Source organism: Lepidochelys olivacea (assembly GCF_965140295.1).
Source record: "Lepidochelys olivacea isolate rLepOli2 genome assembly, chromosome: 9".
In the NCBI taxonomy this organism is placed as follows: domain Eukaryota; kingdom Metazoa; phylum Chordata; order Testudines; family Cheloniidae; genus Lepidochelys; species Lepidochelys olivacea.
In genome coordinates, this window is record NC_140419.1 from 881,628 (window position 1) to 896,531 (window position 14,904).

Genomic DNA, 14,904 nt, shown 5'->3' on the forward strand with positions numbered 1-14,904 from the left:
CCCTTCCACTCAGGGCTGGCCTTGCCGCCCTCCCACCTGCACCTGCACATTCCTCCGGGCCCCGCTAGGGGTCGCACCCCACTTCTGGGGCAAAACTGGTCATGTGTCCTGTTTGCACTTGCCATCTGATCAGCAGCTGGCAAGAGCTAATGGGACATATGCCCGGTTTTGGCAAAAAGAGTTGGGAAGGGTGGGACAAGGCTTAAGAAAGATCTGTGTTGTGGACGGTGGCACTGCGGAGCTGTTGCTGTGGGACCTGCGATGCCAGTAGTTGGGAGGGTCAAGGGGGTGGGGAGTGTGGCACGGGAGCCTTCGCATGGCTGCTCTGAGCCACTCGCTTGCAAGCAGCCATCTCGGCGGGGCTGTCACTTGGGGAAGAGGGAAGGACGGTGCAAGGGAACCATTCAACCCATGTGCATGCAAACACACACACACGGAACCAAACACTGAAGTTCTCCAAAACAAGGCATTCTCAGCAAGCTTTTTGCAGAGGGAGGGAAAAGTGAAAAGAGGAGTTTGCTGATTAGACACATTTGACAGCCAGCGGTACAAGACTGGAAGCTGCACGCAACTGCACTCCAAGAAATACCGCACCTTTTTCAATTATTCTGCATCATTCCTATAGCACTATAAGTGTGTCCAATGATTTACAAAGCAGAGGAGATCTCTTCGCTGCCCCGAAGTCCTTTCAATTTGAAATCCGAGCCCAGAATCCCATCTCACCCAGAGCCACACGGCCTAGGTTTATCAGACTCCACAACTATAAAATTATACCCCCCCCCCAAAAGGAGAAATTAAATTTCACACCAGTACTCCCTATCTTTGTGATACCATCTGAGAGCACGGCTAATCCCTTTGATTGGCTGAAGTGAGGGGGCGGGTCAGAAAGCTGGCAGCAGACTGCATTTCTACATGTGCCTGGCACATCACTAGGCGGAGCTGCACAACTCTTCACTGTCATGAGTACGTGTTGCACAAAGATTGAGAACTTCATTATTCCTAAGGGAAACATCTTCAAACATGTCAAAAACAGTTGTCTTCAGTAAGATCCTAGTCCAGGGGTTGGCAAACATTTTGGCCCGAGGGCCACATCTGGGTGGGGAAGTTGCATGCAGGGCCATGAATGTAGGGCTGGGGCAGGGGGTTGGGGTGCAGGAGGGAGTGCGGGGTGTGGGAGGGGGTGCCGTGTGCAGGAAGGGGCTCAGGGCAGGGGGTTGGGGTGCAGGAGGGATGTGGCAGGGGGCTCAGGGCAGGGGATTGGGGTGCAGGAGGGGTGTGGGGTACGGCAGGGGGCTCAGGGCAGGGGGTTGGGGTGTAGGAGGGGGTGCGGAAGGAGGCTCAGGGCAGGGGGTGGGGTGCAGGCGGGGTGCGGCAGGGGCTCAGGGCAGGGGGTGGGGTGCAGGAGGAGTGTGGGGTGCAGCAGGGGGCTCAGGGCAGGGGGTTGAGGTGCAGGAGGGGTGCGGCAGGAGCTCAGGGTAGGGGGTGGGGTGCAGGAGGAGTGTGGGGTGCAGCAGAGGGCTCAGGGCAGAGAGTTGGGGTTCAGGAGGGGTGCGGCAGGGGCTCAGGGCAGGGGGTGGGGTGCAGGAGGAGTGTGGGGTGCAGCAGGGGGCTCAGGGCAGGGGGTTGAGGTGCAGGAGGGGTGCAGCAGGAGCTCAGGGTAGGAGGTGGGGTGCAGGAGGAGTGTGGGGTGCAGCAGAGGGCTCAGGGCAGAGAGTTGGGGTTCAGGAGGGGTGCGGCAGGGGCTCAGGGCAGGGGGTGGGGTGCAGGAGGAGTGTGGGGTGCAGCAGGGGGCTCAGGGCAGGGGGTTGAGGTGCAGGAGGGGTGCAGCAGGAGCTCAGGGTAGGAGGTGGGGTGCAGGAGGAGTGTGGGGTGCAGCAGAGGGCTCAGGGCAGAGAGTTGGGGTTCAGGAGGAGTGCGTCAGGAGGCTCAGGGCAGAGGGTTGGGGTGCAGGAAGGGTGTGGGTGCGGCGAGGCTCAGGGCAGGGGGTGGGGTGCAGGAGGAGTGTGGGGTGCAGCAGGGGGCTCAGGGCAGGGGGTTGAGGTGCAGGAGGGGTGCGGCAGGGGCTCAGGGCAGGGAGTGGGGTGCAGGAGGAGTGTGGGGTGCAGCAGAGGGCTCAGGGCAGGGGGTTGAGGTGCAGGAGGGGTGCGGCAGGAGCTCTGGGCAGGGGGTGGGGTGCAGGAGGAGTGTGGGGTGCAGCAGAGGGCTCAGGGCAGAGAGTTGGGGTTCAGGAGGAGTGCGTCAGGAGGCTCAGGGCAGAGGGTTGGGGTGCAGGAAGGGTGTGGGTGCGGCGAGGCTCAGGGCAGGGGGTGGGGTGCAGGAGGGGTGCGGCAGGAGCTCAGGGTAGGGGGTGGGGTGCAGGAGGAGTGTGGGGTGCAGCAGGGGGTTGAGGTGCAGGAGGGGTGCGGCAGGAGCTCAGGGTAGGGGGTGGGGTGCAGGAGGAGTGTGGGGTGCAGCAGAGGGCTCAGGGCAGGGGGTTGAGGTGCAGGAGGGGTGCGGCAGGAGCTCTGGGCAGGGGGTGGGGTGCAGGAGGAGTGTGGGGTGCAGCAGAGGGCTCAGGGCAGAGAGTTGGGGTTCAGGAGGAGTGCGTCAGGAGGCTCAGGGCAGAGGGTTGGGGTGCAGGAAGGGTGTGGGTGCGGCGAGGCTCAGGGCAGGGGGTGGGGTGCAGGAGAGGTTCGGGGTGAGGGCTCCGGCCCGGCGCTGCTTGCCTGGAGCAGCTCTGGGGTGACAGCGGCACGCAGAGGGGCTAAGGCAGGCTCCCTGCCTGCCCTGGCCGTGCGCTGCTCCCAGAAGCAGCTGGCGCCATGTCCCTGTGGTCCCTGGAGGATGGCGGGGCAGACGGCTCCACGCGCTGCCCTCGCCTCCAGGTACCTCCCCTGAAGTTCCCATTGTCCACGGTTCCCTGTTCCAGGCAAATGGAGGTGCAGGGGTGGTGCCTGCAGGCGAGGGCAGGGCACGGAGCCCTCTGCCTCCCACCCCTTCCCTAGGGGCCGCAGGGACATGGTGCCGGCCGCTTCTGGGAGCGGCGTGGGGCCTGCAGCGCCATGGGGCTGGCAATCCCGTGGGCCGGATCCAAAGCCCTGAGGGGCCAGATCCGGCCCGCGAGCCATAGTTTGCCCACCCCTGGCCTAGGACATGGGACGATAGATGGAGACAGACGAGGTGCACAAAGAAATGGTGATACAATGATCGGTCAGCATGACTGGCAGTGGTCTCAGCACATCATCAGCCAGTTACTCCAGCATAAATCCAGAGCAACTGCACTGGCCTTCTCTGGCGTAACTGAGATCGCAAGCTGGCCCCGATCTCCAGTCCCCAGCGGGGCTGGGAGCAGTTCCTCCAGTGAGAGCGACATTTAAAGTCACCCTTTTAAAACTGGCTGTTTCAATAGCGCTGACAGCCCCTTGCCACGCAGTCGCTCGCAGCTGCAAAGTCGCTGCGGCTGCAAGTGCTCTGCCCAGAAACACGTCTTCCCTTGTCTCCCTTCGGGGAGTGGCTGAAAGACAGAAAGTCTCTGCAGTTTTGCATCGGGTGCAGATTTAAGCCATCCGAGCTGCATTCCAAAAAAACAAGCGTGTCAGGGATCAGGGTGTGGCTTGTGCCAGCGTTAAGGAATGATGACCCCAGCACACTTATAAAATAAGTGAGGGCAACTCGCTAGACAGCTGTTCCTCATAACCCGGGCCTCTATCAACAGCACTTTGCTTCTCCTTCTCAGCAAAGGTATGTTGCCAAATTAATTGATTGAAGGTGCATGTCAGTATAAAATGGGAGCTGCTTTCTTGTGCCCTGTGGTTGTCGTATTCCTTGTAGACAGGGGTGCTGACACTGTATTTCAAAAATAAGGGACTGTTTTCTTAGCACCCCTGCCCCACCCCATCCCGATATTTTTTATTATTAATCCTTAGCAGGACTCACCTTCATTCGCCAGGGATATTTCTTGCTGCTTTTTGCAGCACTCAGCAACTCCCGATCTTGTCCAGAAGAAATCGTAAGTGCTGGAACGAGGGGTGCTGCAGGGGGCACCACCCTGCTGCCTTGAAGTGGTTTCAGTCATATACAGGGTTTACAGTTTGGTTTAATGGCTGTATTCGTGCCCCTGCCCGCAAGCCAAAAATGCTTTGATTGGATTTATTTTTAATGTATGTTTTGGAAGTGTGCTGGGACAGCCAGGAAAGGTTAAGGGCTGTCTGCCTGTCAGGGGTAGGGGGTCTAGGGTTGAAGATTTTCCCTCGTATTGTTGCCAGTGAGTTGCACACCCTCTAATGCCTGGTGGAGGTGCTCAGCTTTGAAAGGGAGAAAAGAGAAATACACCAGAGCTCCTTTGGGTGCCGCCCAGCAAGGGGAGAGCGAGAGCCACCAGGAGGGAAACACCAGGAAAGGTGGCACTAAAGGGTGGGCTGCATTCACCCATGGAGCCCACTGCTCTGTCTCTTTCACTAGCTCTCCTGTCTGCTTGCTTCTGTCCCAGAGAGCCCCAGCCGCAGGCAGCAAAGCCAAAGCCCCCTGCCTGTTTACAGACCCACCCTCAGGATGGGGCCATTCATTACAGCCCCTCAAAGTCATTCACTGACGCTCCCTGGGAGCAGGTGGTGGTGGGGTTTCTTCTCTAACCGCCGGTCAGCGTTTTACACAAAGTACTGATGCAGCTTCCCCTTGGATCAGGGCACTAGCCCAGCGTTTCTCAAATGTGGCCACCATGGCCGCGTGTGGCTACCAGGGGCTTTTCTTGTGGCCACAGCTTCCCGGACTGAGATTGAGGTGCCAAAGTAGCAGCCCCCCTCCCTGGTGCTCCCGGATGCACTGCCTTGGTGTTTGTTGATAGCTGGGGCCACCATCGGGGTTGAGCCCTGCCCCCCTCTGGATACACCTGGGGCACAACGGTGGAGGAGCAGGCAGCCATGGTTTCCCCACCTTCCCAGGGGCCGTGGGACTCAGGCCCTGGGGTGGTGGGTGACAGGCTCTGGATCTGGAGCAGGGCTTCAGGCTTCAGTCTTGGGATCCAGCTGCGGGGCGGCAGGCTCCAGGTGCATGGCTTTGGGCTCTGTCCTCTGGCCATGGAGCTTTGGGCCCGGCCCCCCGCTGTCTTCCTGGCCCCAGCTGCCTCCCCCGATCCCCCATCCAGGGCTTGTTTTGTCCCCAAACTTGCCAGGGCTGAGTAAGTCTGCTGTGAAAAGTGATACCTGTATGTTAGTTAATATCACTTTTCACAACAGACTTACTAGCTAGCAATAAATAAATTACGATTTGGACATGTATATGTGCATATTTATTTGTTTTTCCTAACGCTAATTAAGTATTTTAGGAAAAAGCGTGAGAGCAGCCACCAGCAAGAGTTGGTGGCCGTACTCTGTGGCCACCAAATTATTTGTCCTAAGAACCCCAGCACTAGCCTTAAAGCGCAAGCCTGGGAGGTGCTGAATGCCCTCAGCGCCCCTGGATCTCACTGCCGGTCAGGGCTGTGCAGTGCCTACAAACCGTTGTTTCCAGGTTGCTGTTGCTCTCCTCACCATATGCAGACGCAGGCGTGGCAGTTTGCTTCACCAGGAAGCATTGGGGATGGGCTTGGCCATGCTCGAGGTAGGCACTGGGCTATTGGCCATTTTAAGACTGCCTTCGCAGCGGAGTGCTGGTGGTTTCCGTCCTTCCACTCCTTTTCCTCTGACTGTGGTTTTAACCTCATCCTGTCGCTAACGCTCTGTTTGTCATCGTGTCACCCCGTGCACAGATTTGCTCCTCCGGGAGGCCAGGCATTCTACGTTTTATTTCTTTTTAGGTCCGGTTCCCATTTGCATCCACAAGTGACCATGCCAGGGACTTTGGCGCTGCTTTCAGTTCTGTTCAGTCTCCTCCACATCACCGAGGGGCAAACGTTCAGCTGGGGACCGTGTCTGGATCCACCAGTCCAGGAGAACTTTGATGTTACCAAGGTGTGAAGAACTCTAAAATCCTGCTGGCTCAAAGCAATTAAGGCAAAGAGGGTGTGTAAAGATCAGCCAGCCTGCCAGGGTGGCTGAACAGTGGAGCAGATTTTGCGCTCCATGTGCTATGCCTTCCCTTGTGCCCACTCCACAGAGGACGTGAGTCTAATAGTGACACCCTTCGCTCTGTGACAGTGCTTTTCATCCATAGGTCTCAAAGCGATTTACAAAGGAGGTACGTACCATATCCCCATTTTACAAACGGGGAAACTGAGGCACAAAGGTACATTGACTTGCCCATGGTCCTACAGCAGGCTAGTGGTAGAGAACCCATGTGTCCTGAATCCCAGTCCGGCGCTCTGTCCATTAGGCCATACTGGTACAGCCTCTCCTGCCTACAGAGCCTGGCTTTCTAGCTCAAGTTGTAGGGATACATGCATTTAATTCTAAAGGTTGCCAGTTTAGTCCCTTCTGTGGACCAATGTGGTTATTCTCACACAAACGTAGAAAAGTTTCTTTGAACTGAGCAGAATAAGGACAATGTTAATGAAGGAACTAGACTGCCCTGTAGCCTGTTGATCACATCCATTGAATCCCTGTGAATCTGAGGACACTAACAAGGCTTGTTCTGGGTTTTCTTTTTTCAGTATGTTGGGAAATGGTATGAAATCGAAAAGCTGCCTGCAAGCTTTGAGAAGGGAATCTGCATCCAAGCCAATTACTCACTGAAGGAAAATGGGAAGATTAAAGTGGTAAATCAAGAGCTCCTGTAAGTACCTTTTTCCAAGCTTGTATCCTTGCTGCAGCAGGATCCCAGTGAGCCTTGAGTTTTCTTGCCGCTGAGCAGAGAGAATCTCTTAAATTACACTAACTGGCTGATATTGTCTTTCTCCATATCTGCCAACGCAGCCTCATCTCACTTCCAGAGGGCACCATGCAATGCAGAGGGGATGCTCACCTCATGGTTTCAGTAACTCAGCTGGCAGGACAAGCCAGAGATCTGTTGTCAGAGATAATGCATGGCCCAGCCGCACTTCATCCCTCTCCTTGTGCTTTAGCTTGGGTCTCTGGTCTCTGTGCTGTACCCTTTGAGCACCGGCATGTCTTGTCGCACTGCAAGCCTGACCCGCGAATAGGAAATACATCAGTGCGTACAGCCACTGGTAAAAGAGCATGTGCTGAGTATTACGTGCTGTCCTGCAGCCCTCGCTGGCCTGAACCTGATGTGACTTTACTAGTCTCAGGGTGACGTTCATCCCTGGGCAGAGGCAGCACGAGGCCCTTGCACCGCTTGGTGCTGAACAAGCGCCTGGGCCCAGTGCTGGCCCCTTGCTCACGGGCGGATGTCACCAAAATACCAGTTAAGAGGCCACAAACCCAATCCAAGTATATTGGCCATTTTCAGTGAAGCAAGTATTTGTAAGTCTGTTTTTGCAGTATTCACTTAGCTCTGGTAGTACCTGCTGTGTAATGTGTGCCAGAAATAGCTACCCACGTAAACCAATGAGCATTGTAAATAGATTGTTTGTGGTATTTTACTTGTGATTTGCAAGCCCAGAGCTCTTCTGAATTTTTGCAGGGACTGGTCCGGGTGTTTTTTCTATAGTGCTGTCAGATAGTCTCAGCTTTCACAGGAGGCTGTTGTGAGTGAATGAATGAAAGGTTCTTTGCATTCCCTGGCATGACATGGTGGCTTTGTTCTACTGCACATAACAACATTTCAGTCCATTCTTTGTGCTTGGCAGATGAGCAGTGCCCGTTTGCCTTTGTGCCCATTTTCCTCTGTATCTGCTTAGCACTGTCTCCTCTCCTTCTTTGCCAAAGAAGGGCCTGACAAACAGCAGGGTAATTCATTGAGTCCATATTAAACTGCAAGAGATGGGGGAGGTTGTAATGTGACTGACGGTCTGTGTAATGATTTCACTCTGTTCAGGATCCTGAGAGCTCCAGAATAACTCGAGCTGTTCGAGGTAAAGAACACCAGCCCTCCTGTGCATACAGCCCTGAATGCAATGGCAGATGGAGGAGGCTGCCACGAGAAGGAGCCAGGGATGTTTTTTGCTGTTTGCATAGACCCATACATTCTCAGCGCTCATACTTCAGCCCCTTCCAATCTCTCTGCTCTTGGTGGGGCAAGGCAGCAACCATAACAGATAATACTTGTCATTTTCTACCATTTTGTATGTTCAAAGCACTGTACTGGTACTAACAAACTAATTCTCACGATGGCCCCAGGAAGCAGGTGGGCAAGTATTGTAACTTTCTCCTTTTTACTGATGGGGGAAACTGAGGCAAAGAGGTACAATGACTTGCCCAAGGCCACAGAGTCAGTGGAATAGGGAATAGAGCTCAGGATCTCTTGTCTCGTAATCCCATGCTCATTTCTTCAGACCATGTGACCTCTCCCTTGCCAGTCCCCAAAAGTGGGCAGTTCTTGTTATAGGGGTTTTTGCTGTTGAGTGGAGGTGTTGGGACGATAGTTCAGAGTCTGTAATTAAACAAATCTTACTTTATTAAACTGGGACATGTAATAAGCAAGGGGAATAATATGCTTTAATCTAAGTAGGACACGGGCAATTAGACAGGTGTGAACATGTGATACGATTGCTGGACGCTGGGCAAGTTCTGTGGGAGTCGGAGGAGGGATGTCAGCATCTCCTACCCTTTAACAGCAGAGGCCTGATCCCCACTGCCTGGCATTGTGTGTGTGGCGGTTACATCAACCTCGCTCTGTCAGTGTCTACTCACTACAGTATTGCTCCGGCCGATGCAAGTCGCCCACTGCACCAAGCTAATAACTCCACCGCCGCGAGAGGTGTTGCGCTTCGGTCGATGTAGTTAGGTCAACGCAGTGTCAGCACTTCCATTGGTCTGTTCTGGCTGTCAGCCCCAGCAGCTGAAACCAATGTAATTACTATGTTGGCTGTATGTCGACATGACTTAAGTTTGTCACGTAGACTTGCCCTGATTCTCCTGTCGCTTACACTGACCTTGCGCCCCGCCTCTCCATTCAGTGGTGTGTGTTTTTTGTTTTTTTTTTTCTCAACAGCGGTGTCAGCAGCAGTCCAGGGAAGGAGCACTCCAGCCGGCAACAGCAGCAGCTCAAGGGAGGGAGAAGGAGCTCCAGCCAGCAGGGCAGCCAGAGAAGAGGGAGGGCTCCAGCCAGCAGGGCAGCCTAAGCGGACTGACCCTCCCTCCTGTACCTATTGGGTTCCGGGAAGTGGGTGGGCGGAAGCCCGCCCACTGCTATAGGACCCCCCACCCCCACCCCAGCCTAAGGGGAGGATCCACAGGACCTGGAAACCAAATGATTCCGGGGGACAACTAATGAAATAACAGGGACAGGAGTGCGGTCAAAGGGTTAAAAGAAGGGAGCCTGACGGGGACACTGAGCAGAGAACCCCGGACAGTGCCCACTGCTCCTCAAAGGCGTCAAGGGAGCCAGTGGACGCTGCCTGTTACTCCATATTCACACCAGTGTGAGTGAGAGGAGAGCTGGTGTCCTTGTGCTGCACCTCTTTCACCCATGCAAAGTGAGCGTGAAGTGCTATCAAATCTGAATGCTCCAGACACTTAGCTTTTTATACCCTTTTTGCACAGGTATAAGTCTCCACCCAAAGCACAGGAAAGTAGAGAATTGGTCCACAGATGGTGGAGAATCAGGCCCTGGGGGCTATTTTATTATGAGTTAACTTTGTAAGGAAACCAGGACAGGGAAAACTGAAGCATCGTGGAAAGACCAATGACAATTTCTGAATTTTAAGCAGATCTTGGCCTGCTCAGGGGTTGGGATCTCAATTTCAGAGAGAAAGGAGAAGTGAATAGGAAATGATGTCTCTTAAACATTCCCTGCACCATGTGAGCACATGCAGGGCTATGCAATAGGACGGAGTGCCAAACAAGTCACACTTCCCCTTCCTTCCCCTCCTTCCTATTGTTATTATTATTTTAAGGTCAGGCTTGACAAAGCCCTGGCTGGGATGATTTAGTTGGGGGTTGGTCCTGCTTTGAGCAGGGGGTTGGACTAGACAACCTCCTGAGGTCCCTTCCAACCCTGATATTCTATGCTTCTATTATTTGCATTGTGATGGATCAGGGTCCACTGTGCTAGCCACTGTACAAACGGAGAAAAAAGGGCAGTCTCTGCCCTGAGGAGTTATCTCCTCAATCTTATCCTCATCACTGTCATGTCTGAGAGCTTTCCAGCAGTGTAGTAAGCTACATGACAAACATCTGTCACTTGCTTGGGTTTTTTCTCTCTTCGTCTCCTACATGACAATTTGGGGATTTTTTAATTTCTTTTCTTTATATTAATAGACTGTACATACACTATACCATGGGTTTATAGTTGCAAAACACACACTGACATTCTGCTGACACAAGCTGTTCAGTTCAGCAACATACAAAGCAGGAAAATACACCAGAGAGGCAGTTGGTTGTTCTGGGCTAAGTGGCCCCCAGCTCTGATCCTGTATGGCAATCACGACGTTCCTATATTGCCATCTAGATTGCTCTGCATGGCATGACATCTAGAGTGTGCTGTTACTGGAAATCGAAACATGTCATCTAAAAGTTGATTCTGTGCCTATTGGGAAGCTGCTGTTAACTGGAACACACGTTATGTGGGGTTTTACTTTGGATTTTAACCGACTATATGTAGATTACCACCTCAAGAGAGTGAGTTACTGGAAATAACTGTTTAAATGTGATTGCAAACCTGTGCCATTAATTTCCAAACCTCTTGTTCTCCCCTTAGCTCTGACGGCAGAATTAATCAAATCGAGGGGGAGGCTGTCCAGGCAGACGATGAGCTGGCCAAGCTGGGTGTCAGCTTTTACTGGTGTAAGTGTGTTTGTTTAAAGGCTCATCCTGGAAGAAGTTTAAAGACATTCCCTGCACTGGGCCAAATCCTGCTCCTAGGGTCTTGCTATTGGCTTCAGTAGCACCATGAATTCTGCCCAGAGCTGGGTCCTGATTCTGTTTGCACACTGGTATAGATCAGTGGAATCCCATAGGTGTAAAACTAGTTCAAGTGAGAGGAAAGCAGGCCCAGTGGTAAGGCCCCCAGATGAGAAACGGTTCAGGATAAATGTTTCTGTGGCGACTAGGAAGTTGGACAATGATTTTATTTTAATTTAATTATGTGGCTTTTTTCTTTTCTTTCACTTGTTATCATGCCATCAAGGCTTCTACCATCGTTGTTACATGCCCGTTTCTCCTTGTGCACAATATTGTTTCAGAAAGTATTCCCTTTGTCCACCTTTACATTTGTTCCTCACATCTTCCTGCTGCCTTGTTAGAGGTTTGATGGCTGCTCTGATGTCTCCTGTGTGCGTGGAGTGGGGAAGGAGACTATTCTTATTCACAAAAAGTAATCCAGGGAAGGGCTAGTTCTGCGCTGCCATGCACGATGTCACTCGCACACTGGGGGAGTGAAACGTGCTACCATTTTCCTTGGTACAAGGCAGTGGAGAATCAGGTCTGGATCAAGGGATGAACCCTGTAACCTGTGTTCTCACGAGTACGTCAGGCTGGACCAAGTTCCCTCCATCAGACTGATGTCAACCTGACCTAACTCGAACTCCATTTAAGTCAACAATCTAAATTTAGACCAGTCTCTTCTAACGGAGAGCAGAATTAGGCGTGTCAGCCAGATCCTCAATGAATAAATGGTGCTACTGTACCCTATGTAGAGGGGGCTCTGGCTTCCCTGGCAGCCGGGCCTGGGCGGAGGGCAGCCTGCCACTGCCTCCCCAGCCAGGCTTTCTCAGGCAGCTGCTGCGCTGCATGGAGCGGTGACCCAGAATCGCTGGTGGCATGAGAAGTGTCTGGTCCCACCCTGTCCGCTCCCCCTGGGCCTGACTGCCAGGGGCAGAGTCTGCTGGGGGACAGGCGCAGTGGGAGGACAGAGCCCCTCTCCCGCCCTCCCGGTGGCCAATCGGGGGGGGCACTTGACCCCTCCCCCCGTGTTGCCCCCCGCGTGTCTTTGGCTGAACATCATGAAATAAAAACAGGAAAAGGGAATTACACTATTTGGCTTTAGCTGCAGGTCTGACCCAGTGACTCTAAGGGGGCAGGGGCAGACACCAGGTGTGAGGTGTGGTGGAGTCATCTCTGGGCCTACCAACATGACCGGTACCCCCTGATGTCTGTTCTCATGTGCACCAAACTCCCCTTCATTCCAGCGTGTGGTGGGGGTTTGGTTTTTAACTGTGGATTAGCTGTTGGCACTAGGCTGTATTACACATCCAGCATAACTAGTAATGAGTCTTTAGTTCAAAATTCTATTGGCTTTCTTGAATCTATCAGGTGTAACATGAAAGCTCTACATAATAACTTCCTGCCCTTTCATAGGTCACACAGCAAGTCAGTAGCAAAACTGGGAAAAGAACCCAGGAGTCCTGACTTACCGTAACTCCTCTAACTGCTTAACATACACCAAGGAAAATCAAATGTTGGTTAATCATATTTTCTAATGATGCCCCTGCTGTTTTTCTAGTCATGCCCTCTAGCCCTTACTGGGTACTCTCCACTGACTATGAAAACTACTCCATGGTGTATTCCTGCACTACTTTTATCTGGCTCTTCCACGTTGAATATGCCTGGATTCTGTCAAGAACTCCCCAGCTGCAGCCAGAAACTGTGGAACGCCTGAAGAACCTTCTCCGTTCCTACAAGATTGACACTGAGAAAATGAGGCCAACTGATCAAATTAATTGTCCTCCTGAGATGTAGATCCCACTGTTTAGAAGAACAAGTCCAGGATAGTTATGAACTCTGTTGCTTTCTTAGTGTTGGTTAAAACCTCTTAATTTAGAATAACAAACTCTTTTGCTAATGGTAGCTTGTAAACCCTGACTGTAATGTCTACGTGTGATAGCAGCTACGTAGCATTGGTACTCTGCCTGTGTAACCTCTCTCATGTACTTTGAGAAGCCTGAGTAAATTATACCAAAACCCTTTCCATCCTTACTGTTCTTTCAGAGTTAAATAGGCTTTGAGTGCCGATTCTGAAGTTCTGTGGCCAATACAAGTTCTCAGGAATGGATGCAGGAGGATGTAGGCTGTAGCATACAAATGTCCCCTGGGGAAAACTGTTCTCATGGCATCTGGCAGGCTTGGTTCTTCGCATTTGTCTTGATGTCTGGTAGGCCTGTTATCAGCACACGGCTCAATCAGCGACATCATCACTATCGTCTCTCTAACAGCATCCTATTGACATAAGAGGGATTCTGTAGGGAGGCCAGAATTTGGGAGCCAAGATTCTCTACAGAGAGAACTTTTGTCCATTGTTTACGCTGGCAGCTCTATGGTGAGAGATGTTTATTTTTACTTGAGGAATGTAATGGCTTCGCCAGCATGGACATAAGCTGCTGTGAAGGCCACAGAACTCTTCAGTGATTTCACTGGTCTTTGGGTCAGGCCTTGTATGTCCAAATCTCAGATTGCTAAATACATCCCAGAGTGTCTGCACCAGTCGCCCATACCCCCGTCTGAGAATGTGCCCTCTCCTATCTGTAACTATGATGGAAGCAGTTTTGTAAGGGGAGAAGGGAGCAGCGTCTATTCTGTGTCCTAACCTAAACTGCTCTCGGCTTCTGAGATCTGTAAACAAGCAGGGAGAGAAAGAACATCTTCCCGCTGCTAGAGGCTGACCAAGTGACAGGCAAATGGAGCTCTAACCCTGCCTTGTAAGTGTATTGTACTTCAAGGATTTCATCTAAATACTCTGTCAATGGAAGGCTTTCATTCACATCCTGCTTGCTGCTTTTTTATTCATTGGGATATAGCCGGGACATCACCTTTTCCCCTGACAGATGTTCAGGAGTCAAGATGACTCTGTATACGTAGTAACAATACAGCTCCTTACAAATGAAACCAACATACCTGCGGTACGGCTGCATAGACTTTTTCCTTCAGACATGGGGAATTGGGGGTGCATAGTCCTTCCCCAGAACGCAGACTCTGCCTCTCCCTGTAATGTCACACCGCTGACCAGTATCCGCCCATTCCGGCTCTTCCTATGTGGCTCCGCTCTCATTAGCTCTATGTCTTTGTCTCCTTTGGAAGCAAAAGGTGTTTTCCAGGAGAGCAGAAAGATTTACCAAGGTGGAGATTCCTTTCCGTTTGGCCATAAAAAGAAACAAAGCCAAGTCCACAGTGACGTACAGTAGAAAGCCTTTTGCTAGAAGCAGGTATCTCCTATCTGATGATGTAGTGGGGTGGTACTTGGAAAAGGCTTGGACTCTTCCAGCTGGTTTAGTTCAGGCTCATTCTCCAAGTGTTGCTTCCTCAGCATCTGCTTCTGTCAATAATAATTGCAATTATATACATAGTGTTTCCTCTACAGATGCACTTTACAGAAGTGGGATAAGCCTAATTCTCCCCCTTGATGGTATTTTATACAGATGAGGTCACTGAGGCTAAGTGACTTGCCCAAGGTTGCACTGTGACCTCAGTGGTGATACCAGGTATAGGCCCCACATTTCTTTGCTGCCAGTCTTGTGCGCACTCTGCTAGACAACAGCTATCCCTTGTATGCCATCCTGTGCTGGGAACAGGGGGAACCAGGGTCACATTCTGGATCCTAGGATAAAATTAGGGTGATCAATCCCCATCCTATTTGCCCCCAAACACAGTAGATAATGGTCATAACCTTTGCTAGGTGTCCCAGGGCACTGTCTTCACAAAGGAGATAACTTTCTGCAAGCTGTGTGTGATACAGACTGCTGCTGCAGCCTGGCCCCTGGAGGAGGAACCGCTACTGTGAACGGGATTTCCCTGGAAACAGTCACAACAAATGTTAGTTCCACAATAGCTGCAGAGAGAAGACAGGTGTGGCTGATGCTTAAAAGATGCCTGCAGGTTGTCAATGAGAGCAATTGTCTCAGGGCAGGTGCGTGCTGGGTCAGTGCTGCTCAAAGTAAAGCTGCCTTTGAACATACATGTATCTGGTTTAATTCCCTTTGGCCCCAGATACTGCCCG

General features: G+C 52.1%; 1 protein-coding gene across 1 annotated transcript; it reads left to right on the forward strand.

The window, feature by feature from the left end:
- Positions 1 to 3,497: 3,497 nt before the first annotated feature.
- On the forward strand, positions 3,498 to 12,882 carry APOD (apolipoprotein D). Its single transcript, XM_084638780.1, has 5 exons — positions 3,498 to 3,720; positions 5,774 to 5,927; positions 6,566 to 6,687; positions 10,675 to 10,760; positions 12,418 to 12,882. The coding sequence occupies exons 2-5, from the start codon at positions 5,805 to 5,807 to the stop codon at positions 12,651 to 12,653; spliced, it is 567 nt and encodes a 188-aa protein (XP_084494906.1). The 5' UTR covers positions 3,498 to 3,720; positions 5,774 to 5,804; the 3' UTR covers positions 12,654 to 12,882.
- Positions 12,883 to 14,904: the final 2,022 nt, after the last annotated feature.